At 43.5% G+C, this 26,844-nt stretch overlaps 2 protein-coding genes across 2 annotated transcripts in view; one reads left to right on the forward strand and one right to left on the reverse strand.

Moving 5' to 3' along the window:
* Positions 1-1,246, forward strand: part of LOC135551985 (trafficking kinesin-binding protein 1-like) — a 55,182-nt gene extending 53,936 nt beyond the window's left edge. Inside the window, exon 17 of the mRNA XM_064983313.1 lies at positions 1,130-1,246. Within this exon, the coding sequence (XP_064839385.1) occupies positions 1,130-1,240 (111 nt within the window). The 3' untranslated portion in view covers positions 1,241-1,246. The remainder of the gene's footprint in view (positions 1-1,129) is intronic.
* A 7,818-nt stretch (positions 1,247-9,064) lies between these two features.
* Positions 9,065-14,773, reverse strand: cckb (cholecystokinin b). The gene is made up of 4 exons (XM_064982601.1): positions 14,674-14,773; positions 13,496-13,616; positions 13,019-13,177; positions 9,065-9,477 (listed from the first exon to the last, which is right to left on the reverse strand). Exons 2-4 carry the CDS (start codon positions 13,614-13,616, stop codon positions 9,341-9,343), a joined length of 417 nt encoding a protein of 138 aa, XP_064838673.1. The 5' UTR covers positions 14,674-14,773; the 3' UTR covers positions 9,065-9,340.
* Between the last annotated feature and the right edge of the window lie 12,071 nt (positions 14,774-26,844).

Raw genomic sequence — 26,844 nt, forward strand, 5'->3', positions numbered from 1 at the left:
AGTAGAGAGAACCGTCTGTGGCTGGGGTCTTTGACAATTTTTAGGGCCTTCCTCTGACATCGCCTGGTGTAGAGGTCCTGGATGGCAGGCAGCTTAGCCCCAGTGATGTACTGGTCCGTACGCACGCAAAGCAGTGATGCCTATGCTGACCATGTCTGTTAACAGTGACTGGAGTCAGGAACGGCCACGCGTGTCAACGATTTGCATGGATGAAAAGGAATGCATGAATACATTGTCGCATTTCCTGAGGTTCTGATGCAGTTTTTTAAAAATGTAAACATTTATTTTGACCATAAAAGCCACCAGAATCATTGAGAAAAAACCTTAGATAACAAAAAAAATATTATTTCTATTTACATTTTTTAATTACATTAAAAAGTAAGCACTGCATACCCTGCCAATGTGGTCTCACAACCTGGTCTCAGAGCATTTTGTATTTTTCTCTACGTCAATCCAAGACACTCCCTTTAGTATGATATGTTATGTGTTATGTTTCGTATGGTATGTACAATATTCATTTGTGGATCTCCATCATCCATTTGCGTATGATATGTTACGAATTACAATTCGTATGATATGTTACGAATTGCAATTTGTATGATATGGGCGGCAGGTAGCCTAGTGGTTAGAGTGTTGGACTAGTAACCGGAAGGTTGCAAGAACAAATCCCTGAGCTGATAAGGTAAAAATATGTCTTTCTGCCCCTGAACAAGGCAGTTAACCCACCTAGGCTGTCATTGAAAATAAGAAGTTGTTCTTACCTGACATGCCTAGTTAAATAAAGGCAAAATAATGTATGTTCTGAATATGCTAAATGTACAATATGTTACACTAATGTTAGCTAACTCCAGTGGTTAGGGCTAATGTTAGGGGTTTGTCTCTCCCTGGGCTGTTTCACCAGTCTTATGCTTGTCTTCACCCCCACCAGGTGTCTCCCATTATCCCCTGTGTATTTACTGCTGGGTTTTCTGTTTGCCTCTTGTCAAGTCGTACGAGCGTGTTTCACGTTTTTCCTGTTCTCAAGTTGTTGTTTTCTAATGTTCCTTTCTGTCTGTCTGTCTGTCTGTCTGTCTGTCTGTCTGTCTGTCTGTCTGTCTGTCTGTCTGTCTGTCTGTCTGTCCATCCTGAGCCTGCCTACCTGCTGTCCTGTACCTGCCTGACTCTGACCTGGTTTATGAACCCCTGCCTGCTCTCGACCTGCCTTTTCCCGTCCCCCTTTGTTATAATAAATATTGTGTGAATCTTACTATCTGCCTCCTGCGTCAGCATCTGGGTGTTATCCTGAATCGTGATAGTACAAACTTCCTCAGGGAGAAGGATGAAGTGTCCACTAGACGATGATCAGTGTGTTATGTTTCCTCTCCTAATGATTGAGGTGAGGATTGGGGAGGGTAAACTGATCCTAGATCTGTTGTTAGCAGCTCCTCAGGGAATTCTGTTTACACTCAGTCCTCACATCTCTCCGTAAAGACCTCATCACACCACCTGAATAATTCACTAGTTTTACCAACACACACACACACACACTACACATATTTTCCTTCAGTTAAATTATTTAATAAGTTAGCCTATGGCTGAAAGAGATGTCAAACTGTCAAATCAGAAATTTTCTCTAAAACATCTCAAATTGTCTTTAAAACCTTTGATTAGATATAGGGTCTAGATTGCTCTGCTATATGGGTTTGGCAGCAGCAGTCAGAGCATGTGATACTGACTGGACTGGTTGAACTGTACAGTACCGTATCACACTTTAAAGCTCTCACAGCACTTTGCATTCAGAGGAGACCTAACTAATTCCCCAGTAACAGAAAGACCCTGAGACTTTTTCACTTTAAATGTAAAATCAAAAAAACAAACCAAATAACTACAGTGGGGTCTGAAATTGTTGACACCTTTGATAAATATTAGCAATAATTGTTTATTTAATTTTATTTAACTAGGCAAGTCATTTAAGATCAAATTCTTATTTACAATGATGGCCTACCAAAAGGCTTCCTGTGGGGCGGTGGCTGGGATTCAAATTCAAATTAAAAATATAGGACAAAACACAAGAGAGACAACACAACACGACATAAAGAGAGTCCTAAGACAACAACATTGCATGGAAGCAACACATGACAACACAGCATGGTAGCAACATATAACAACATGGTAGCAACACAACATGTCAGTAGCACAACATGGTAGCAGCACAAAACAGGGTACACACATTACTGGGCACAGATAACTTCAAATCTTTCAATTGAGATTATTATACAAAATTCTTGCAACCAATAGAATGTTATACACATGGGGGATACAATCTTTCCAGCTCTGCAGATTTTGCTGTGAGGAGGCAGAGTCATTAGATCATCTATTTTGGTATTGTCCATATTTTTGGTCACAGGTCCAGGAAAGGCTGACAAATTGGAACATTTACCTAGAACTAATGCTGCAGATAGCAATACTGGGTGATTTGAAAAGTCATAGTCAATTGATTAATAATAGAATAATTATTTTAGCAAAAATGCTTATCTTTAATTTACAATATGTAGAAGATATGATAATAGAAAGGTTCAGTACTTTTGTGAAGCATCACAGCACAGTTGAACAATATATGGCAAATAGAAATCCAAAATGGATGGTGTTAAGAGATGGATGGGAGGGGTTGAATGGAGCTGAAGGGTGGGACTAATAACAACAAGATAACACATGTAAAACAACCGGGATCTGTCAAATGTATAAATGTTCAGAACTTTTGTGAAATAACACAGTTACAAATAGAAATGGAGTAAACTAATAAATAATAACACTTAGGCTTCTACCTTTAGTTTGTAAATACTATACACATTTTATAGACACAATCCATTTTACAATAGTTACATTTGGTTTGTTTTTAGTCCTGACCTTCCTCTAATTGGGGGAGGGTGGTAGGTTCGCAGGGAACAATAAAGGTATATTCTAAAAAAAAAGTGTGTATATGTATGCATGTTTGTATATATGTATGTGTATGTATGTATAAATATGTATGAATGTTTATGTGTGTATATATATACAGTGGGGAGAACAAGTATTTGATACACTACCGATTTTGCATGTTTTCCTACTTACAAAGCATGTCGAGGTCTGTAATTTTTATCATAGGTACACTTCAAAAAAGTGAGAGACGGAATCTAAAACAAAAATCCAGATAATCACATTGTATGATATTTAAGTAATTAATTTGTTCTCCCCGCTGTATGTATATGGGTATGTGTATGTATATGTGTATTTAGATATATATATTTACCCCAAAAATATCTGAGGGATTGGAAATTATGCAGATAATTATATTGATGGAAGCAATAATCTATCAGCAATATTAAAGCTGATCCACCCCTTGAAAAGAAAAAAATAATATATATATATATATATAATTGGGCACAGACAACAGTAAAAAGGGCAAGAAGGTAGAGACAACAATACATTACACAAAGCAGATAAAACTGTCAGTGTCCATGATTGTTTCTTTGAATGAAGAGATAAAACTGTCCAGTTTGAGTGTTTGTTGCAGGTCATTCCAGTCACGAGCTGCAGTGAACTGAAAAGACGAGTGACCCAAGGATGTGTGTGCTTTGGGGAGTGTATAAAATGACTGTATAAAATAAATAATTCAAATACTGAGCTATATTGCATGTATTTTATACTAACACAAATGCTCAGAGAAAGAGATTAAAATGTTTTGTGCCGAATAAATAACTGATTATGTCATTTTGGAGTCACTTTTATTGTAAATTAGAATAGGATATGTTTCTAAAAACTTCTACATTAATGTGGATGCTACCATAAGTACGGATAATCAGGAATTAATCGTGAATAATGATGAATGAGAAAGTTACAGAGGTTCAAAGATCATACAGCCAAGACATGCTACAATTATGTCTTGGAGTTATGATATTTGACCCTCTGGAACTTTGTCACTGATAATTATTCCTGAGTGAGAGTTTTATTTTATACCATCATTATTGCATATCTTTATCAAGCGTGTTAATCATTTCGGGCCCCCCATACTTATTTTCCACCATAATTTGCAAATAAATTCATTAAAAATCCTACAATGTGATTTTCTGGATTTTTTTTCTAATTTTGTCTGTCATAGTTGAAGTGTACCTATGATGAAAATTACAGGCCTCTCTCAACTTTTTAAAGGGGAGAACTTGCACAATTGGTGGCTGACTAAATACTTTTTTGCCCCACTGTAGATATGGTTAAAGTGACTATGCATATATGACGAACAGAGAGTAGCAGTAGCGTAAAAGAGGGGTTGGCGGGTGGTGGGTGGGACACAATGCAGATAGCCCAGTTAGCCAATGTGCGGGAGCACTGGTTGGTTGGCCCAACTGAGGTAGTATGTACATGAATGCATAGTTAAAGTGACTATGCATATATGGTAAACAGAGAGTAGCAGCAGTGTAAAAAGAGGGGTAGGGGGGGATTGGGGCACACAATGCAAATCGTCCAGGTAGCCATTTGATTACCTGTTCAGGAGTCTTATGGCTTGGGGGTAAAAACTGTTGAGAAGCCTTTTTGTCCTAGACTTAGCACTCCGGTACCGATTGCCATGCAGTAGTAGAGAGAACAGTCTATGACTGGGGTGGCTGGGGTCTTTGACAATTTCTAGGGCCTTCCTCTGAAACCGCCTGGTGTAGAGGTCCTGGATGGCAGGCAGCTTAGCCCCAGTGATGTACTGGGCTGTACGCACTACCCTCTGTGGTGCCTTGCGGTCAGAGACTGAGCAGTTGCCGTTCCAGGCAGGATGCTCTCGATGTTGCAGCTGTAGAACCTTTTGAGGATCTCAGGACCCATGACAAATCTTTTTAGTTTCCTGAGGGGGAATAGGCTTTGTCGTGCCCTCTTCACGACTGTCTTGGTGTGTTTGGACCATTCTAGTTTGTTGTTGATGTGGACACCAAGGAACTTGAAGCTCTCAACCTGCTCCACTACAGCCCCGTCGATGAGAATGGGGGCGTGCTCGGTCCTCCTTTTCCTGTAGTCCACAATAATCTCCTTAGTCTTGGTTACGTTGAGGAATAGGTTGTTATTCTGGCACCACCCGGCCAGGTCTCTGACTTCCTCCCTATAGGCTGTCTCGTCGTTGTCGGTGATCAGGCCTACCACTGTCCTACCACCTACCACTGACAACACTGGGTCATCTGCAGACTTAATGATGGTGTTGGAGTCGTGCCTGGCCATGCAGTCGTGGATGAACAGGGAGTACAGGAGGGGACTGGTTTTGACCTTTTTTCCTGTCCACGGCCATTCTCTTGCCTACCCCTTTGGATTAATAAACCTTGTAAGACTCCAACTATCTGTCTCCTGTGTCTGCATCTGGGTCTCGTCTTGTGCCTTGATAGTAGAGTATAGTTCAGTAGAGTACAGTAGAGCACAATACAGTACACAATACAGTAAGTAATACTGTATTTTGAAAATTAAAAGACACCAGGCTATATTTCTTAAACTTACAGAAGGCAAATCATTTTTGTGTTGCAAAGTGTTGCTGTTAGTTGTCAGGAGTTTTTACTTGAACATTGTGTTTGGATGTATTTCTAATACCTTTTAAGACTTTTACTGCTAGCTGTTTTCTAAGACCATTTTCCATCGCTTTGACCAAAAATCAAAGCCTTTGCCTGTTCCTAACTTTTTGAATGGAAAGTAGACATGCGTCTATGCCTTAATAAAACATTCAAGAAACGGACTCTTAGCTTTAATTTGCAACCAAATGTAATGTTCTCTTATGAACTTCACGTTAATGCTCATAGGGCTCTTTACATGGAAATGCCCTTCTTTGAAATTCTCTCTTGGACATCTGAACCATTATCACTGAAGCATTTAATCTCACGCCATATACCACCAATGTAGGCCTATTGCGGTGGTTCCCAAACTGTGGGCCGGGACCCACTTGTGGTTCGCAGCAGGTGTCCATGTGGGTTGTGGGATGACATTAACCACATGTTTCAATATATACATTTTCAGGATAGAAAAACCCTTTCAGTGTAAACTTAAATGACTAAAACCAAATAGAAACTATGTAGAAAAGATAATGGAGCTATATATTTTTCAATAATAGCCTATAATCTTTGAACATTTACAATCAACAAAATTGCAGCTACACCATCAGGCCTCCATTGATTTTGTTATGTTTGAGCATAAGAACAAAGCATTAGCCATGTACAATCCATAGAATTGTATGAAATGATCTTTTAATCTGCAACATGGCAGGATGTATAGGATTGCAGGAGATTAGCTATGAAAGGGCAGAATGTTCTCTCCACTGCCTAGATCATATTTTTTACTTATTCTTTGGTCTGTGTATGTTTTTTCACCTCTCAACCCTTATGATGGACTGCGACTCGAAAGACACCTCAATTGGTGGGTCAGGAAGCAAAACAGTTTGGGAACGTCTGGGCTATAATACCCATTGCTGAATATCTATTATAGCAGTGATGTGCTGTTCTTCTGTCTATTCTTCTACTTGTCATGGACTACTCTCTGTCTTGAGGTGAATAAGTGAATATGTTCTTCACATTTAATCTCTGTCCATTTCTCTTCATTCCCTCAGCTCTGCCAATATTTACCAGATATTTACCTGTTCTCTGTCTCAGCTCTGTCAATATTTATCAGATATTTACCTGTTCTCTGTCTCAGCTCTGTCAATATTTATCAGATATTTACCTGTTCTCTGTCTCAGCTCTGTCAATATTTACCAGATATTTACCTGTTCTCTGTCTCAGCTCTGTCAATATTTACCAGATATTTACCTGTTCTCTGTCTCAGCTCTGTCAATATTTATCAGATATTTACCTGTTCTCTGTCTCAGCTCTGCCAATATTTACCAGATATGTACCTGTTCTCTGTCTCAGCTCTGTCAATATTTATCAGATATTTACCTGTTCTCTGTCTCAGCTCTGCCAATATTTACCAGATATGTACCTGTTCTCTGTCTCAGCTCTGTCAATATTTATCAGATATTTACCTGTTCTCTGTCTCAGCTCTGTCAATATTTACCAGATATGTACCTGTTCTCTGTCTCAGCTCTGTCAATATTTACCAGATATTTACCTGTTCTCTGTCTCAGCTCTGCCAATATTTACCAGATATTTACCTGTTCTCTGTCTCAGCTCTGTCAATATTTACCAGATATTTACCTGTTCTCTGTCTCAGCCCTGCCAATATTTACCAGATATTTACCTGTTCTCTGTCTCAGCTCTGTCAATATTTACCAGATATTTACCTGTTCTCTGTCTCAGCTCTGTCAATATTTACCAGATATTTACCTGTTCTCTGTCTCAGCTCTGTCAATATTTACCAGATATTTACCTGTTCTCTGTCTCAGCTCTGTCAATATTTACCAGATATTTACCTGTTCTCTGTCTCAGCTCTGTCAATATGTACCCGTTCTGTGTTTAGTGTGCTCAGGAGATAGTCTGGTGATTGTCTTATTGATGATGGGATTGGGTTATTGATGATGTGATTTGGTTATTCTTTGTCACATCTCTGTCAAAATTTACCCCGTCTGTGTTTACTGTGCTCATGAGTTTGTCTCTAGATTGTCTTATTGATGATGTGATTGTCTTATTGATGATGTGATTTGGTTATTAATTGGTTTATTTATTAGGAAATGAATGAGCAGTATCTGTTTACACTGCAGTCATTTCATTATCTCCACCAGTTAGAACACCAGCGTTCCAGTCATGTTACAGTCTATCTCCAACAGTCTTTAACTCCACCAGTTAGAACACCAGCGTTCCAGTCACGTTACAGTCTATCTCCAACAGTCTTTATCTCCACCAGTTAGAACACCAGCGTTCCAGTCACTTTACAGTCTATTTCCAACAGTCTTTATCTCCACCAGTTAGAACACCAGCGTTCCAGTCACGTTACAGTCTATCTCCAACAGTCTTGATCTCCACCAGTTAGAACACCAGCGTTCCAGTCACGTTACAGTCTATCTCCAACAGTCTTTATCTCCACCAGTTAGAACACCAGCGTTCCAGTCACGTTACAGTCTATTTCCAACAGTCTTTATCTCCACCAGTTAGAACACCAGCGTTCCAGTCACATTACAGTCTATCTCCAACAGTCTTAATCTCCACCAGTTAGAACACCAGCGTTCCAGTCATGTTACAGTCTATCTCCAACAGTCTTTATCTCAGCAGGTAGAAAGAAACAGAACAGACAGAACACAAACCAAGCAGAACATAAAATAAAGGCTATTTATGATTTGAGTATTTTCCAGATTCCTGTGTTTTCTCATCTCGGATTCATAGTATGATATTCCCATCAAGTAACAGAACACTTCACTGTGGTCTGTCCCAAGATACTGTATCTCCAAACACTCTTTCATTTTCAGTTTAGTATGTAGGCCAATATTCCGATCGGGCACAAACAGGTTAACCTAATCTTTCATGTTATTTAAACATTTTGTCAACTTAAGCAATTTATATAAAAAACAAATTGAATTGGTAACACATCAAGATCTACACTTCCCTATATAATTTCAACTTCAATTTCAGTGACTGGGCTTGATGTTTGGTACATCTGCCATTCAATGATGTTGGTCAACAACACACAGTAAATATGAATCACAACGTGATGTTGAAGTCTATTCCCTGTCGGTTATTGTTGCACACCAGTTATGTCAGGCAGTACTGTTGTTCACAAATGACATGTTTTTACGTGAAAGGAGCACAGCTGCAGCGTCTGCTAGTTTTCATTCTTGCCTTTTAATCAAAGTCTGATTCAGTCCTGGGAAACCAGGTGTGTGCACTCTGACCAATCATTGCACTTTAAAAATCAGTAAATTATATTCATTGGTTAAGTGAGAGAACTGAAAAGCAGCAGGACTGGAGTCCTAGAGAAGTGAGCTCTGTGTTCTACCAGCTTTATGTATTGTAATGAGCCACTGCTCACTATTTATATTTCTAGTTTTAACGTCTTAAGGTGATACCATGAGGGTATTATGTTATTTGTGTGAGTTGTTATCTGTGCATGCATGCCTACGTGGGTGTGAGCATGTGTCTTTGGGAACTCATTTGTTGAGATACTGTTCATTCTTAACTTTTATTGATCCAAGGTAATCTCATGACATCATATATATTTTTCCATTAACACCTGACCTTTTTTCATTCCATTCAATTCCCTCCAAAACCATAAACAGACAGAACACCAGGAATGAAAACCAGAACTTTAAAGATTTCCTGAAAAATGTGGCATATGTATATATTGCATCATGTAGTGTTTACAAACAAATACAGAATAAATATACTCTTATCGCGGGACATTGACTGAGTTTTTTGTTTTCTTGTAGGGAGTGACTACTTTTTTACAAGGAGTACTCGTACTCTTCTGCACTGCGGCGGCCGAAGTCCATCCACCCATTGTAGTCTCGGTCTTTTATCCGGTGGTTAGCACTGAGACCGCTAGCTCTGCTGTTCACTGTTGAGTTCTTACGGAGAGAACCTAGAGGGAGGGAGGGACAGAGGAAGCAGAGAGAGAGAGCTATAACACCTGTCTATCTTCTACTGGCGTGAGTCTTTGTGGCGGGTTGAACAATTTGACTACCCCACACGCATGCAGAGACATACTGTATCAACAGAAGCTCTGTGGGAATGTAATTTATTAGCTAATGAATTATCCAGATTGAGAGTAGGTAACATACGACATGGCTAACACTGGAGATATCTGTCTGTGATTTTTTGACTGGCGTGTGAACTATGGTAATATCAATGGTGTTCGTGTCACTGGGGAGCTTTTAACACTCCTCCCACGCCACCCACATATATATACACACACACACACACACACGCGCGCGCACGCATGCACACAGACAGACAGACAGACAGACAGACAGACAGACAGACAGACAGACAGACAGACAGACAGACAGACAGACAGACAGACATTGTAGGAGGTGTAAAAGTCAAGCATGTTACAGAGAGTCTTTCACATGCTTCCTGTGAGCCAAGACACTTCACAGGTCTCAGAATGATCTCTCACTCTCTGTGTGTGTGTGTGTGTGTGTGTGTGTGTGTGTGTGTGTGTGTGTGTGTGTGTGTGTGTGTGTGTGTGTGTGTGTGTGTGTGTGTGTGTGTGTGTGTGTGTGTGTGTGTGTGTGTGTGTGTGTGTGTGTGTGTGTGTGTGTGTGTGTGTGTGTGCGTGTGTGTGTGTGCGTGCGTGTGCGTGCGTGTGCGTGTGTGTGTCAGAGGCCAATGTTCTAAGCCCAACCCCCCGTCTGATTATAGAATTAATAACAGTCTTTACTAACAGGGTTCAGAGCTGCAATATCATGCCCCTCTTGTTCCATCTCTCTTTCTCTCTCTTTTTTTCTGGCTTGTTCTATTCCCTCTCTCTTTTGCTCTACATCTGTTTCTCTGACCCTTCCCCTGCCTCTGTCTCATTGACACAGTAGAGTGATGCACATAATAACAGACTAGCTGTGTAGGTTGTGATTTCATGCTACAAAGTGTGAACATGAACTTTTGAAACAATAAAGTTAGAATTGTTGGCTTGTTGCTTTAAAGGCCCAGTGCAGTCAAAAAACTTGATTTTTCCGTGTTTTATATATATTTCCACACAATGAGGTTGGAAAAATATTGTGAAAATTATTATAATGCCCTTTCAGTGTAAGGGCTGTTTGAAAAGGTTTCAGCTTGCTTTGGTGGTATGGACTTTTGTCCTTCAATGGTGACATCTTGCCTGGCTACCCAGACTCCTTGCTCCGGCCAAATGCTACGCCACGTCCACAGACTTTAGTTTCTTCTTCACAGTAAGTATGGATCTGAGTACGTCCTGACCCTTCACCGAATGCCAGCACATTTGGGGCCATGTAAATGGTCCAGAAACCAATGGGTTGGGCCAGAACCAGAACACACGTGGAAGATTCATTGTTGGCTTTGATACCAATACTGATTGGTTGAAGACAATCCGATCGATGATGACTTTGATTTGTACAATGCCTCTCTTCACCACAAACATCTTCATTGATGGCAGCCTCAGACTAAAGTATGTAGCGAATGACAGAGCAGCGGAACAATTTAGTGTGAGTCGTCAGGCTAGGTGACATCACCATGTGGTAAATTAGTTAATGGACCAATAAGAAAGTGTTCCAAACCTCTCTGCCAATAACAGCTAATTATCTGTTTTACCTTCCCTACTCAGACCAATCCAAACATTCCTAGCAAAATTCTTGCTTGAGAAATGTCCCTTTGCAAAGAAGCTATTTTTAAAAATTATTTGTAACCATTTAATTAAAGACAATAAAAGTAAGGTACTTAATTGTTACCCAGAAATAAATGGCTGCATTGGACCTTTAAAAACGCCTTCAGGATCGGTAGGTCCCCTGCGGGACGTTGAGCTAACGTAGGCTAATGAGATTAGCATGAGGTTGTAAGTAACAAGGACATTTCCCAGGACATAGACATATCTGATATTGGCAGAAAGCTTCAATTCTTGTTAATCTAACTGCACTGTCCAATTTAAAGTAGTGATTACAGTGAAACAATACCATGTTATTGTTTGAGGAGAGTGCACAGTTTTGAACTTCAAAAGTTATTAATAAACAAATTAGGCACATTTGGACAGTATTGATACAAAATTTGGAACAGAAATGCAATGGTTCATTGGATCAGTCTAAAACTTTGCACATACACTGCTGCCGTGTAGTGGCCAAGATCTATATTACACCTGGGTTGGAATAATACATTATGGCCTTTCTCTTGCATTTCAAAGATGATGGTACAAAACATGTTTTTTTTAAACGGTTGTTTTTTTCTTTGTATTATCTTTTACCAGATCTAATGTGTTATATTTTCCTACATTCCTTTCACATTTCCACAAACTTCAAAGTGTTTCCTTTCAAATGGTACCAAGAATATCTATATCCTTGCTTCAGGGCCTGAGTTACAGGCAGTTAGATTTGGGTATGTCATTTTAGGCGAAAATTGAAAAAAACGGGGCCAATCCTTAACAAGTTTTTAACCCATGAGTTTAACACGTGAACTCAGCACTTATACGTTTCTCTCAGGCGGAAGTAGTGAATTCAGATTGTTTTGTGAACTTTATCAAAAACAGTTGTTGAAGTGGGCACTTACATGTTCAACTGCTTGAGTATAACAACACCTCTTACAGAATACGTCTAATACCAACTCATAAGATAGACTGTCTTCAGTAGCCCCATGGTGCTATCTGTCCACATGTCTTCACCATGCTGTTCTCTGTCTGTTATCTTCTGAAAGGAGGTGTGTGTGTGTGTCTGTGTGTCTGTGTATGTGTGTGCGTGTGTATAACATCACACTAACTCAGACAGAATATCTCAAGCTCAGACAGAATATCTCTACAGTTGTTGTCAGCAGTGTAAAAGCCCTGACTGAGATCTTCTCTAATCTTGTCACAGAACAAGTGTCTTTATAGATCCTGTCACTGACAAAGCAGAGACAAGGAGATGGAACGAAAGCCAAAGACCGGAAAGATATGCACACTCACAAACTTACATGTACAAACCATCAAAGCTTTTCTAAACCACCAGCCATTTAGACCAACAACACTCTCACTGTAATAGAGGTCAGAGTGAAAGAGAGAGGGAGAGGTCCTAAATGGACCTTAAAAATGACTTGAAGAGAACAATGTGAGCTTTATTCATCTTCTCTCTTCTCTCTCTCCATCATACCTTTCTCTCATTCTCTCTCTTCCCTCTCTCCCTCATACTTTTCTCTCATTCTCTCTCTTCTCTCTCTCCTTCATACCTTTCTCTCATTCTCTCTCTTCTCTCTCCCTCATCTCTCTCTTTCCGCTCACCCTCAAGCCTCTCTCTCCTGCATGTCTCTCTTTCTTTTTCTCTCTCTCAATCTCTCTCTCTGTCTCTTACACACACACACACACACACACACACACACACACACACACACACACACACACACACACTCACTCACACTCACTCACTCACTCACTCACTCACTCACTCACTCACTCACTCACTCACTCACTCACTCACTCACTCACTCACCCTTCCGTGAGGAGATGAGTCTAGCCAACAATTCACTGAGGTTGGCTCTGGAGTCTCCGTCTTCTTCTGCCGTATATGGGACGGTATTGTCCAAAGGGGCGGAGCGTGTCTGTCTGAGGCGTGGCTTGGAGAGGAAGTGGGCGTAGGCTTCAAGACGTGCTATCAAAGGGAGTACGAAACACCTTGTTAGCTTTTGTCTACTGTCTTGGGTTGGTTGGTGCAATTCAATGACATAGGTAAAAATATTATGATAATAATTGATTGATATAATCTGTTATTGCTAGTGCGTCTTCCTAGAGCCCAAGGATTGCCATAAAAAGCAGAAAACATTCATCATATCATCAGGACACCAGTTTGAACAAAACGTATCCATCAGTTCCATTGTACCAGGAAAGATAAAATCAAGCTCAGCTAAAGCATTTGAAAGCATTAGATTGAAATGTATTTGACATCCAGATGTGATCTCCCTGTTCTTACCTTCAGAGGAAGGGGGCATGGCAGGGTCGCCCTCTTGGAGGGGGGGAGAGGACTGGGGTCGTCCCAAACAGCTAGTGGACAGGACCACCAACAGAACACACACACACAACCCCGCCGTCATCTGGGGGAGAGAGAGGGGAAGAGGGGTAGCGGTGAAGAGGGGTAGGGAAGAGGGGAAGAGGGGTAGAGGGGAAGAGGGGAAGAGGGGTAGAGGGGAAGAGGGGTAGAGGGGAAGAGGGGTAGAGGGGAAGAGGGGAAGAGGGGAAGAGGGGAAGAGGGGTAGGGAAGAGGGGAAGAGGGGTAGAGGGGAAGAGGGGAAGAGGGGTAGGGAAGAGGGGTAGAGGGGTAGAGGGGAAGAGGGGTAGCGGTGAGAGGAGTGGAGAGGAGAGGAATGTGACATAAAGGTGTGAATGGTTAAACTACTTCTTTCGTCTGTCGGTGAAAAGCAAGACACCCCTTCACTAATTTACTGGAAGCCTTGACTTGTTCATCCCAAAGAGGCATTAGTGATGTGATGAGGTTATTGAAATGTTCTGGAGAGACTTAGGAAAACCTTTTCCTTCTCTTTCACTCCTGATCTGTTTCTTCCCTCCCCTCAGATATCTCTTCACTCATTAAGTCAGAATATAACTGAATGACTGAACTTCTTGTCCAGATCATTAGTCAAAATAAAATATGCTACAATAGAATATAGGAGAATATAATAGAATGTAGACTAAAGTGATCCCTAAAAGATAAAATGACACAAATGTGTGGCACAGTAATTGTCAATCTGAATGACTGATAAATGGCAGTCTGTAAAGTGGTCTATGTGCGACCAGTGAGGTCACTGTCAGCTGTTCCCATCACTAAACCTACACTTCAGCTGCTACACTTCAACCGATCATTTACAGACACATCACCATATCACTCATTACACACACAGCAGTCCACGCTACATCATTTATCTACTTGATCAAACACAACCTAACAAGAAAATATAGCAATTGGATTAATGAAAAAAAGAATTCCGTTAAAATATTGTTCTCCAGAGATCTTGTACTTATTCCTGACTCAAGAACAACTACATTCAATTTGGTAATTCATTTGTTCTCAATTAACTGAATAAAGGTTGAGATATATAGAGAAAAACACTCACAGAGCGAGAGAGAAAAGGAAGGAAGAAGTGCTGTTCTTACCTTGAGGAAAGAGAGTCCTTGTGTTGGAGGAGTGTTTGAGAGAGGGACTTCTCCGCTCAGAGAGAGAGGCACCCCTTATATACACCCCGGCTCTCCACCCAGTCTGTGTGTGTGTGTGTGTGTGTGTGTGTGTGTGTGTGTGTGTGTGTGTGTGTGTGTGTGTGTGTGTGTGTGTGTGTGTGTGTGTGTGTGTGTGTGTGTGTGTGTGTGTGTGTGTGCTGAATTTTGTGTCAGCTCTTACCTCAATGATGGGTCAGTGTGTGTGTTAGTGGGTTTTCTCAGTGTGTGAGAGCTTGGTCCATTAGGCCCTCTAGGGGGCATTACCTACAGTGGGGCAAAAAAATTATTTAGTCAGCCACCAATTGTGCAAGTTCTCCCACTTAAAAAATGAGAGAGGCCTGTAATTTTCATCATAGGTACACTTCAACCATGACAGACAAAATGAGAAAAAAAATGCAGAAAATCACATTGTAGGATTTTTTATTAATTTATTTGCAAATTGTGGTGGAAAATAAGTATTTGGTCACCTACAAACAAGCAAGATTTCTGGCTCTCACAGACCTGTAACTTCTTCTTTAAGAGGCTCCTCTGTCCTCCACTCGTTACCTGTAATAATGGCACCTGTTTGAACTTGTTATCAGTATAAAAGACACATTTTCTATAGGAGGTCTGGGCTTTGTGATGGCCACTCCAATACCTTGACTTTTTTGTCCTAAAACCATTATGACATTGTCCATTTGGAAGACCCATTTGCGACCAAGCTTTAACTTCCTGACTGATGTCTTGAGATGTTGCTTCAATATATCCACATAATTGTCTTGCCTCGGGATGCCATCTATTTTGTGAAGTGCACCAGTCCCTCCTTCAGCAAGCACCCCCACAACATGATGCTGCCACCCCTCTGCTTCACAGTGGGATGGTGTACTTCGGCTTGCAAGCCTCCCCCTTTGTCCTCCAAACATAACGATGGTCATTATGGCCAAATAATTCTATTTTGTTTCATCAGACCAGAGTACATTTCTCCTAAATGTACGATCTTTGTCTCCATGTGTAGTTGCAAACCGTAGTCTGGCTTTTTTATGGTGGTTTTGGAGCAGTGGCTTCTTTCTTCCTGAGCGGCCTTTCAGGTTATGTCGATTTAGCACCGGTTTTTACTGTGGATAAAGATACTTTGGTACCTGTTTCCTCCAGCATCTTCACAAGGTCCTTTGCTGCTGTTCTGGGATTGATTTGCACATTTCTCACCAATGTACGATCATCTCTAGGAGACAGAATGCGTCTCCTTCCTGAGCAGTATGACGGCTGCGTGGTCCCATGGTGTTTATACTTGCGTACTACTGTTTGTACAGATGAACGTGGTACCTTCAGGCGTTTGGAAATTGCTCCCAAGGATGAACCAGACTTGTGGGGGTCTACAATATTTTTTCTGAGGTGATTTCTTTTGATTTTCCCATGATGTCAAGCAAAAAGGCAGTGAGTTGGAAGGTAGGTCTTGAAATACATCCACGGGTACACCTCCAATTGACTCAAATTATGTCAATTAGCCTATCAGAAGCTTCTAAAGCCGTGACATATTTTTTTTTAATTTTCCAAGCTGTTTAAAGGCACAGTCAACTTAGTGTATATTAACTTCTGACCCACTGGAATTGTGATACAGTGAATTATAAGTGAAATAATCTGTCTGTAAACAATTGTTGGAAAAATTATTGTGTCATGCACAAAGTAGATGTTCTAACCGACTTGCCAAAACTATAGTTTGTTAACAAGAAATTTGTGGAGTGGTTGAAAAACGAGTTTTAATGACTCCAACCTAAGTGTATGTAAACGTCTGACTTTATTTACCTATCTCTCCCGCACCTCTCTCTCTCTCTCTCTTCCCCCTCTCGCTCTCTCTCCCCCACCTCTCTCTCTCTTCCCTCTCTCACTCTCTCCTCCACCCCTCTCTCTCCCCCACCTCTTTCTCTCTCTCCCCCACCTCTCTCTCTCTCTTCCCCACCTCTCTCTCTCTCTTCCCCCTCTCGCTCTCTCCCCCACCTCTCTCTCCCCCCACCTCTCTCTCTCTTCCCCCTCTCGCTCTCTCTCCCCCACCTCTCTCTCTCTCCCCCACCTCTTTCTCTCTCTCTTCCCCACCTCTCTCTCTCTCTTCCCCCTCTCGCTCTCTCTCCCCCACCTCTCTCTCTCCCCCACCTCTCTCTCTTCCCCCTCTCGCTCTCTCTCCCCCACCTTTCTCTCTCTCTTCCCCCTCTCGCTCTCTCTCCCCCACCTCTCTCTCTCTCCCCCACCTCTTTCTCTCTCTCTTCCCCACCTCTCTCTCTCTCTTCCCCCTCTCGCTCTCTCTCCCCCACCTCTCTCTCTCCCCCACCTCTCTCTCTCTTCCCCCTCTCGCTCTCTCTCCCCCTCCCTCTCTCTCTCTCTTCCCCCTCTCACTCTCTCTCCCCCACCTCTCTCTCTCTCTTCCCCCTCTCGCTCTCTCTCCCCCTCCTCTCTCTCTCTCTTCCCCTCTCTCGCTCTCTCTCCCCCACCTCTCTCTCTCTTCCCCCTCTCGCTCTCTCTCCCCCACCTCTCTCTCTCTCTTCCCCCTCTCGCTCTCTTTTTACTTTCTCTCTCCCCCTCCATCCTCCATTTATCTCTCTCTCTCAGTTGATTGGATGTGAATAAGAGGGATTAAAGAGACTCATTGATCACCGTGGTAACCTGATCAATCATTAGGCATTGATCAGCTGTCTCCGGTTAATATCCTTGTTAAGGGAACAACGTTCCAGCGATCTATGAGAGGGTTTACAACGCTGTCACAGAGAGAAAGTCTCCACTTGTCTCCTCCAGCTCCAAGGAAACTTTCAAGCCGTTGTTAAATGTTCCTGAATCTTATATTATGATACCTTTACCACAGATTAAGCTTGTGGACTGAGAGTCTTTCTCCTATACTCTTTTTCTCATATTTCTAAACTATCCCTCTTGCTCATTTGCTAAAGACACTCTCTCTCTCTCTCTCTCTCTCTCTCTCTTTCTCCCTCTCTCTCTCTTTCTCCCTCTCTCTCTCTCTCTCTCTCTCTCTCTTTCTCCCTCTCTCAGCACACAACTTGTAAGGACAGCACACAACTTGTAAGGACAGCACACAACTTGTAAGGACAGCACACAACTTGTAAGGACAGCACACAACTGAAACCAATGTATAAACCTACTGAAATCCAGTATAAACCTACTGAAACCTACTGAAAGAGGTGTCATTTTATGAATAGAGTACCTTTTGGGTCATGTCAATTTGTAAAAAAAAATTATATATATATTTATTTAACCTCATTTTAAAATACTGTCATTAAGAGCACATGTTCAACTTTATAATGAACATATTTTCCTATCTGAAGAAAAAACGTCAGTGACAGTTAAAGGGTTCAAGTTTTCATCTTTAATCAGTGCTAATTCCCCAGGCGACTGGGGGAATTGAAGAGTGTTGTGCGCAACAGGGAGGGACAAATGAAAGCCTGGGAATGTTTCATTTCTAGCCGGCCTATCTATGGGTAACAGGGTTGATGTGTGATGCTCGACACGCTCAATTTCCCATCACAAAACACTAGAAAGTAGCCAAAAAGAGTGGAACCAGCTCACCTGCTTTAACTCTGATGTGACTATTAGATGTTCAGTGTTTCTTTACATAAAAATATGTACAAAGAAAAGGAATGATTAAAACAGTTCACATTACAGGGTTAACCTTAGACCTCAGGGAAACATTTTAATCACAAACCGCTTTAAAGCAGATATCAGCATTTGTAACTCTAACAAAGTGGACTCCCCAATCCTGTTTCCATAAAAAACTGAGGGATGGGGCTGAAAAAATGTTCCCACTCTCAAATTCATAGACAGAGCTACTGTATGGATTCAATGACTGACCAAAATATAGTTTGAACCATGTTTTGAGTCTATATAGTGTTTGTTTACATTTACATTGTTTACAAACATTGGAGTAAAACAAACTGATATTTTGGGTTCTGATGGGGTACGATAATTGATCTAAGCTCATGCGGCATTTCTAAGTTATTTTCTTCAGGAATCAATGGGTACTTATCGTAAATCCAAAACTGTATGCAGCAACAGCAACTGCAGATTGCCCCTTTAAATAAGTACAAATCTTCAGAAATTACACTACCTTTCAAAAGTTTGGGGTCACTTAGAAATGTGGAAACGGACAATTTTTTTATGGAATATCTACATAGGCGTACAGAGGCCCATGATCAGCAACCATCACTCCTGTATTTCAATGGCAAGTTGTGTTAGCTAATCCAAATGTATCATTTTAAAAGATTACTTGATCATGAGAAAACCCTTTTGCAATTATGATAGCACAGCTGAAAACCGTTGTGCTGATTTTTTTAATTTTATTTTACTAGGCAAGTCAGTTAAGAACAAATTCTTATTTTCAATGACAGCCTAGGAACAGTGGGTTAACTGCCTGTTCAGGGGCAGAACAACAGATTTGTACCTTGTCAGCTCAGGATTCAAACTTGCAACCTTTTGGTTACTAGTCCAACACTCTAACCACTAGGCTACCCTGCCGATTAAAGAAGCAATAAAACTGGCTTTATTTAGACTATTTGAGTATCTGCAGCATCAGCATTTGTCGGTTCGATTACAGGCTCAAAATGGCCAGAAACAAATACCTTTTTCCTGAAACTCGTCAGTCTATTCTTGTTCTGAGAAATGAAGGCTATTCCATGCGAGAAACTGAAGATATCGTACAATGCTGTGTACAAATCCCTTCACAGAACAGCGCAACCGGTCTCTAACCAGAATAGAAAGAGGAGTGGGAGGACCCGGTGCCCAACTGAGCAAGAGGACAAGTACATTAGTGTGTCTAGTTTGAGAAACAGGCACCTCACAAGTCCTCTACTGGCAGCGTCATTAAATAGTATCCGAAAAACACAGTCTCAACGTCAACAGTGAAGAGGCGACTCTGGGATGCTGGCCTATAACTTTGTTCTAGAACATAGATATACAGTATGTAATCCAGCTGTTAAATATAACACTTTATCAAAATGTACTCACATAACCTCTGAAGGACATAAAAGGCACTCAGAATGTACGACCCATAATGCATTTTGCCATGTCATAGAGAGATTTTTTATGAGATTAATTTTTATTTTAACAATAGAAACCTTCCACCGCTATAGAAACACTCCTAGAGCTGAAACATCTCAACCATTCCTCATACCTCTATCGATGTAAACACATTTGAGAGAGAGAAAGAGAAGGAGAGGGAGCGGGAGAGGAAGAAAAAGGCAGAGTGACAGAGTGAGAGGGGGACAGAAACAGAATGAAATGGAGAAAGGGAGAAAGAGAGAGAAACTCTTGCCGAGGGCATGTAAATAACAGATTATAGACAGCACCTCCAGTTCCGTGTAAACACAATCAATTATTCACAGAGGTATTAATACATCTGTCTCTGTAGCATTCAGCTTTACACACACACACACACACCCACACCCACACACACACGCACACACACACACACACACACACGCACACACGCACACGCACACGCACACGCACACGCACACGCACACGCACACACACACCCACCCACACACGCACACCCACACGCACACGCACACGCACACACACACGCACACACACACACGCACATGCGCGCACACGCACACGCGCGCTATTATTCATGCGCGTGTTATTTATTCATCTTTCTGAGATAACAACACTTCCTGTGAGAAAACATAATAATTTGGCAGAAACTGGTTAGAGGACAACGTTCTAATAAGCAAACAACATGTATTAATATAAGAGATGGTTTGGGGAACGTTTGTTGGCTCCCCTAGGTAATTCAGAGGCTTTAGCTCAGGGCTAGCACGGGCTTGTGGCACATAGATCAACCAGGGTTTGAACCCATGCGGGTATTCCTACTGCCAATTGTCTCGTCGTGTCATGTGAGTTTGCATACGTAAGTGCGTAAATGCGTGACCTATTAAGTGCACATCCATGACCACACATATGAACACACACACAGGTCCCTGATCCTCAGATCAAGTGTTTGTAGCTGCTTCATCGTAACTATACCAGCAATTACACACATAATTTATGTGTGCATAATTATCCTTTGACAGTATTGATGGGAAAAGGGAGGTTTCTGACAAAATTAATTCAGTTTGAACATTTACAGTCATTTCTCTGTCACTGAATCTCCAGTGTGAAGTTGAATAAGGAAGACTAATTAGACAGTTTGATGTCCTGCATGGTGTTGATGCTCCTCGGGCAGTCTGTCTGTCTGTCTGTCTGTATGCTCGTGATTTGGAGGGGGTGGTTTGGCATTCTATGTTCACATGGTGATCTGGAGACAGGTGTTATCTCCTCAGGCTTCTGGAAAGATAGTTTGAATAGTTTGCTTGTATGACTGGCCAGGTATCGAATCTGGGTGGTGCTCACAACTCCTCGTCCGAGTTTGCCCATTGAACTAAAGCCCAGGCATTAAGAAGCTAACACAAGTCTTTATGTCTCAAGCAAGGATACTCATCAGGCAAGACACCAAACTGCCTCTGCTATATGGAATCCCAGTACAGTCACAAGTCATGAGAGGGTGAAGCAGGGGCTTGATTCAATCTTGATCGGAAAATACCTTTACATGTCAAGCGCTGTAGCGCTGTAGCTACTCTGCTGTAGCGTTGTAGCGCTGTAGCGCGCTTGAAATGTAAAGGTATTTTCCGATTTAGCCGACATATGCAGTATTTACCGTGAATTAGAGCTCTGTTACCTGAACCGAGCCCGACGGGCCCGACAATATACATCAGGTTAGGGCCGGGTAGGGACAGTTCTTTTCATCAATATAAATAGGTTTTGGGTATTACTAAATTGATCTCTAACATTTTGAAGCTGAGCCATTTGCTTGTGCTCTGCTGCGCAGTCAAGTCATATCTGACTAAGATCATGACATGGTGTCAGAAATGCTTCAACCTAGTCAAATATAAGACCAGAACATTGCCTGAGTCGACAGGAGATTATTTCACAGAAATAGTAACTTTCCTTGATTTTTGTCTGAGTTTAGAGTGAATAAAAGTAGCTAGCTACCTGCTAACTGCTCTCTGTCATGTCTCGTGAACAGCCTGTCAGGATTTGGCCAGGGTTGTTCCGGGTTTTGGTCACTAGATGCCCCCATTGTGCTTTTTGACCTTATGTTTTTTCCCTTGTTCCCCATTATTATTTGCAACGGTGCCTCGTTTCCCCTGATTGTATTTAAACCCTTAGTTTCCCTCAGTTCTGTGCTCTGTGTTTGTATGTTAGCACCCAGCCCTAGTGTTCTGTGTATTCTTGTCGATTCCGGTGGATGCTCTTGTGGAATTCTGTTTTTGTTTTTGAGTATCTCTTAAGGCTTTTTTGTGCTATTCCTACCACCTTTTGGATTTACCATTTTTGTATTGAAGGACTTCTCCTTTTTACTTTATTAAATACACCGTCTTAAGTACTGCTGTGTCTGCCTCATCTTCTGGGTTCTGCTGACTATTCGTGGCTCAGTTGGTTAAGTGACTGTTTCTCACTCCGGAGACCCAGGTTTGTAACCGGGTCCTGACAGAAACACAGAGCCATAAATGAACCCAGAGGCAGCCAGTTCCCAGGACCTTTTTGCCATGCTGTCCCACCACCAGGAGACTGTCCAACGCCACGAAGCCGCCCTGGTTCAGCAAGAGGCCTTAATGGCTAGACATTCTCATCTTCTGTCGGAGATGCTGACTTCCATTAAGCAAATATCTGATCGTCTTACCCCGGCAACAGTTCCCGTCCCAGTACCTCAGATTCACGTACCCATGGCAGTTAACCCCCTGGCTGAACCTCGTCTTCCACCTCCCCAACGGTTCTCAGGTGATCCAAGTGCTTGTAAAGGGTTTCTCACCCAATGTTCTCTCTCCTTTGAGCTACAACCCTCGTCGTTTCCCACCGACCGGTCTAAGATCGCTTATATCATCACCCTGCTGTCGGAAAAAGCCCTGGCCTGGGCTACTGCTGTGTGGGATGCCCATAGTTCCTGCTGTGCCAGCTGCTCTGCCTTTGCTGAGGAATTCAAACGAGTGTTTCAAGGCCCAAGCAGTGATTCTGACTCAGCCAAACAGCTCCTGACTCTCCACCAAGGTTGGCGCAGCGTGGCGGACTATGCCATCCAGTTCCGCACGGTGGCAGCAGCAAGTGGCTGGAACAACGAGGCGCTCACGGTGTGCTTTCTGAAAGGCCTTTCCGACACTATCCAAGATGAACTGGCCACTCGGGAACCACCGGACAATCTCGAGTCCCTGATCAAGTTGGCCTCACGCATTGACCAGCGTCTGAGAGAGAGAACTCAACCGTAGACCTCTAGCCCCTATCAGTCCCAGCTCCGAGTCCCCACCTTTATCCTCGCTGGCTCCATCGGAACCCATGCAGATTGGACGCATCTCCCAGGCTGAGAGAGACCGCCGGATGAGGGAGCAACGCTGTCTATATTGCGGCAAACCGGGCCATTTCCGTTCCACGTGTCCCGGGCTCCAGGGAAACGCTCTGTCCCGTACAGACCGGGGAGAACTGTAACGGGAAACATAACCTCCTCCCATCCGTCCAACTCCCGTCTGCTCATTCCAGTCACCCTCTCCTGGGACAACCACAAGCTTCACCTTCAAGCCTTGGTGACTCTGGAGCCGCAGGTAACTTCATGGATGGTGTCTGGGCGAAGGAGAATGGCGTTCCCTCTGAACCTCTAAGTGAACCCATGAGGGTCACTACATTGGATGGAAGCCCTTTGGGATCTGGACTTGTCACTCATGTCACTACCTCCTTGCGACTTTCAGTTTCACAACACCAGGAATTGATGAACTTTCATTTGATCTCCTGTTCCGAGTTCCCTCTCGTCCTTGGATACCCCTGGCTTCACAGCCATAACCCTCACATCGACTGGTCTGTGGGCACTATCAAGCAGTGGGGTCCTACGTGCCAAGCTACTTGTATTTTCCAGAATTCCCCGAGTTCTACTCCCGAGTCTTTAGAATCCATCGACCTGACCCGAGTTCCCGAGTGTTACCATGACCTCAAACTGGTGTTTAGCAAACAGAGGGCCACCATGCTACCACCCCATAGACCTTACGATTGCCCCATCGACCTGTTTCCGGGCACTTGCCCCCCCAGGGGTCGGATCTTTTCCCTATCTCCACCCGAACGAGCTGCTATGGATACCTACATCAAGGACGCTCTGGAAGCAGGCCTCATGCGTCGATCCACCTCCCCGGCGGGAGCAGGGTTTTTCTTTGTGGCCAAGAAAGACGGTGGATTACGTCCTTGCATCGACTACCGGGGACTCAATGCCATAACCGTCCGTAACCGTTACCCGCTACCCCTTATGGCCACAGCCTTCGAGCTGCTCCAGGAAGCAGTTGTTTCCACTAAGCTTGACCTGCGGAACGCATACCATCTTGTGCGGAACAGACCTGGTGACGAGTGGAAGACCGCTTTCAACACGCCTACTGGTCACTATGAATACTTGGTGATGCCCTTCGGCCTGACCAACGCCCCAGCGGTGTTCCAAGCGCTCATAAACGATGTGCTTAGGGATATGCTTAACATATTTGTGTTCGTTTACTTGGATGACATCCTCATCTTTTCGAGCTCCCTTCAAGAACACACTAAGCATGTCAGACAAGTACTCAAACGCCTCCTGGACAGCCATCTGTACGTTAAGCCGGAAAAATGTGAATTCCATTCATCCCGAGTACAATTCCTGGGATTTGTAGCGGAACCCGGTCGAGTCCAAATGGACCCCAGGAAGGTAGGGGCGGTAGCGGATTGGCCCACCCCCAAATCCGTTAAGGAAGTTCAGCGTTTCCTGGGCTTCACAAACTTTTACCGCAAGTTCATCAAGAACTTCAGCTTGGTGGCAGCCCCTCTCTCAGCTTTAACCAAGGGTGGCAATGCAAGGTTTTTGTGGGGAAGAGAAGCTGAGACGGCCTTCCAAGGACTCAAGCAGCGCGTTCTCTCTGCTCCCACCCTGATACTACCGACTACGGATGAACCATTTGTGGTGGAGGTAGACGCATCAGAGGTTGGTGTTGGAGCTGTCCTGTCTCAGAGGGGTGAAGACAAGAAGCTTCATCCGTGCGCTTTCTTCTCACACCGGCTTACCCCGACTGAGAGGAACTACGATGTGGGGGATCGTGAACTCCTAGCGGTTAAGATGGCATTGAAGGAATGGAGACACTGGCTCGAGGGGCTTCTCACCCGTTTCAAGTGCTTACGGACCACAAAAATCTGGAGTATATCCAGCAGGCGAAGCGGTTGAACTCTAGACAAGCTAGATGGTCTCTTTTCTTCAATCGATTCCAGTTTATCCTCACCTATCGGCCCGGGTCGAAGAATCTCAAACCGGATGCCCTGTCCCGAGTCTACGCTCCTGCCATTCGAGATGACACGGACATGCCTGTCCTTCCTGCTGCTAAGATTGTGGCTCCGATCTCGTGGCAAGTTGAGGATACCGTGAGACGTGCTCAAGCTAGCGAACCGGACCCGAAAGGAGGTCCTGCCAATCGGTTGTTTGTCCCCAAGGCAGTGAGGACTCAGGTCCTTCTGTGGGGGCACTCCTTTCGCCTCACCTGTCATCCGGGCGTAGGTCGCACCTTGGAGTTCATCCAGCGTAAGTTCTGGTGGCCTACCATAAGAGAAGACGTTGCCACTTTCGTCAATGCCTGTCCCGTGTGCTGCCAGGGCAAATCTTCTCACCTCCGCCCTCAAGGACTCCTTCACCCTTTACCTGTTCCCCACAGACCCTGGTCCTATATCTCATTGGACTTTATTACTGGACTTCCTCCATCCCATGGCAATACTACTATCCTAGTCATAATCGACAGGTTTTCAAAGGCGGCCAGGTTCGTCCCTCTGACTAAGTTACCTTCTGCCAAGGAAACGGCTGAGTTGGTAATTAATCATGTGTTCCGAGTCTTCGGCATTCCTCAAGATATGGTTTCTGACAGAGGTCCCCAGTTCGCCTCAAGGTTTTGGAAGGCCTTCTGCCAACTCATGGGGGCTTCTGCCAGTCTATCTTCAGGGTACCATCCGGAGTCCAACGGCCAAACAGAGAGGATGAATCAAGAGCTGGAAACCACCCTCCGATGTATGACTCGTGACAACCCGTAAACATGGTCATGCTTTATTGTTTGGGCCGAATACGCGCACAACACCTTGCGCTCCTCCTCCACTGGTATGTCCCCGCACGAGTGTCAGTTTGGCTATGCTCCTCCATTGTTCCCGGACCAGGAGGCAGAAGTCAGAGTGCCTTCAGCCTTGAAGTTCGTCAGACGCTGTCGGCTTATGTGGAGGAAGACCCGTCTTAATCTTATGCGTTCCTCACAGAGGTACCAACAACAAGCCAACAGACGTCGCCGTCCCGGGCCTACCCTGCGCCCCGGCCAGAGAGTCTGGCTCTCCACAAGAGACTTACCTCTACGGGTGGAGTCTCGCAAGCTGTCCCAAAAATACATCGGTCCCTTCAAGGTTGCCAGGAGAGTTAACCCAGTTTCTTATCGCCTACACTTACCCAGATCCCTTAAGATTAATCCCACATTTCACATTTCATTGTTAAAACCTGTTGTTTTTCTCCCCTTGTCCCGGCAGACAGACCTCCCCTCCGCCTCGTGTCATTGGAGGCCAGCCGGCTTATACCGTCCATCGGATACTGGATTCCCGCCGGGTGCAGCGGTCCTGGCAGTATCTGGTGGACTGGGAAGGCTACGGTCCCGAGGAGCGCTCCTGGGTTCCTGCCAAAGACATCCTGGACCCTGACCTCATTCGTCAGTTCAGGGCCCTCCACCCTGAGAGAGCTGGTAGGAACGTCAGGAGCCGTTCCTAGGGGGATTCTGTCAGGATTTGGCCAGGGTTGTTCCGGGTTTTGGTCACTAGATGCCCCCATTGTGCTTTTTGACCTTATGTTTTTTCCCTTGTTCCCCATTATTATTTGCACCTGTGCCTCGTTTCCCTTGATTGTATTTAAACCCTTAGTTTCCCTCAGTTCTGTGCTCTGTGTTTGTATGTTAGCACCCAGCCCTAGTGTTCTGTGTATTCTTGTCGATTCCGGTGGATGCTCTTGTGGAATTCTGTTTTTGTTTTTGAGTATCTCTTAAGGCTTTTTTGTGCTATTCCTACCACCTTTTGGATTTACCATTT

This window comes from Oncorhynchus masou, chromosome 13 (genome assembly GCF_036934945.1).
Source record: "Oncorhynchus masou masou isolate Uvic2021 chromosome 13, UVic_Omas_1.1, whole genome shotgun sequence".
Lineage (NCBI taxonomy): Eukaryota > Metazoa > Chordata > Actinopteri > Salmoniformes > Salmonidae > Oncorhynchus > Oncorhynchus masou.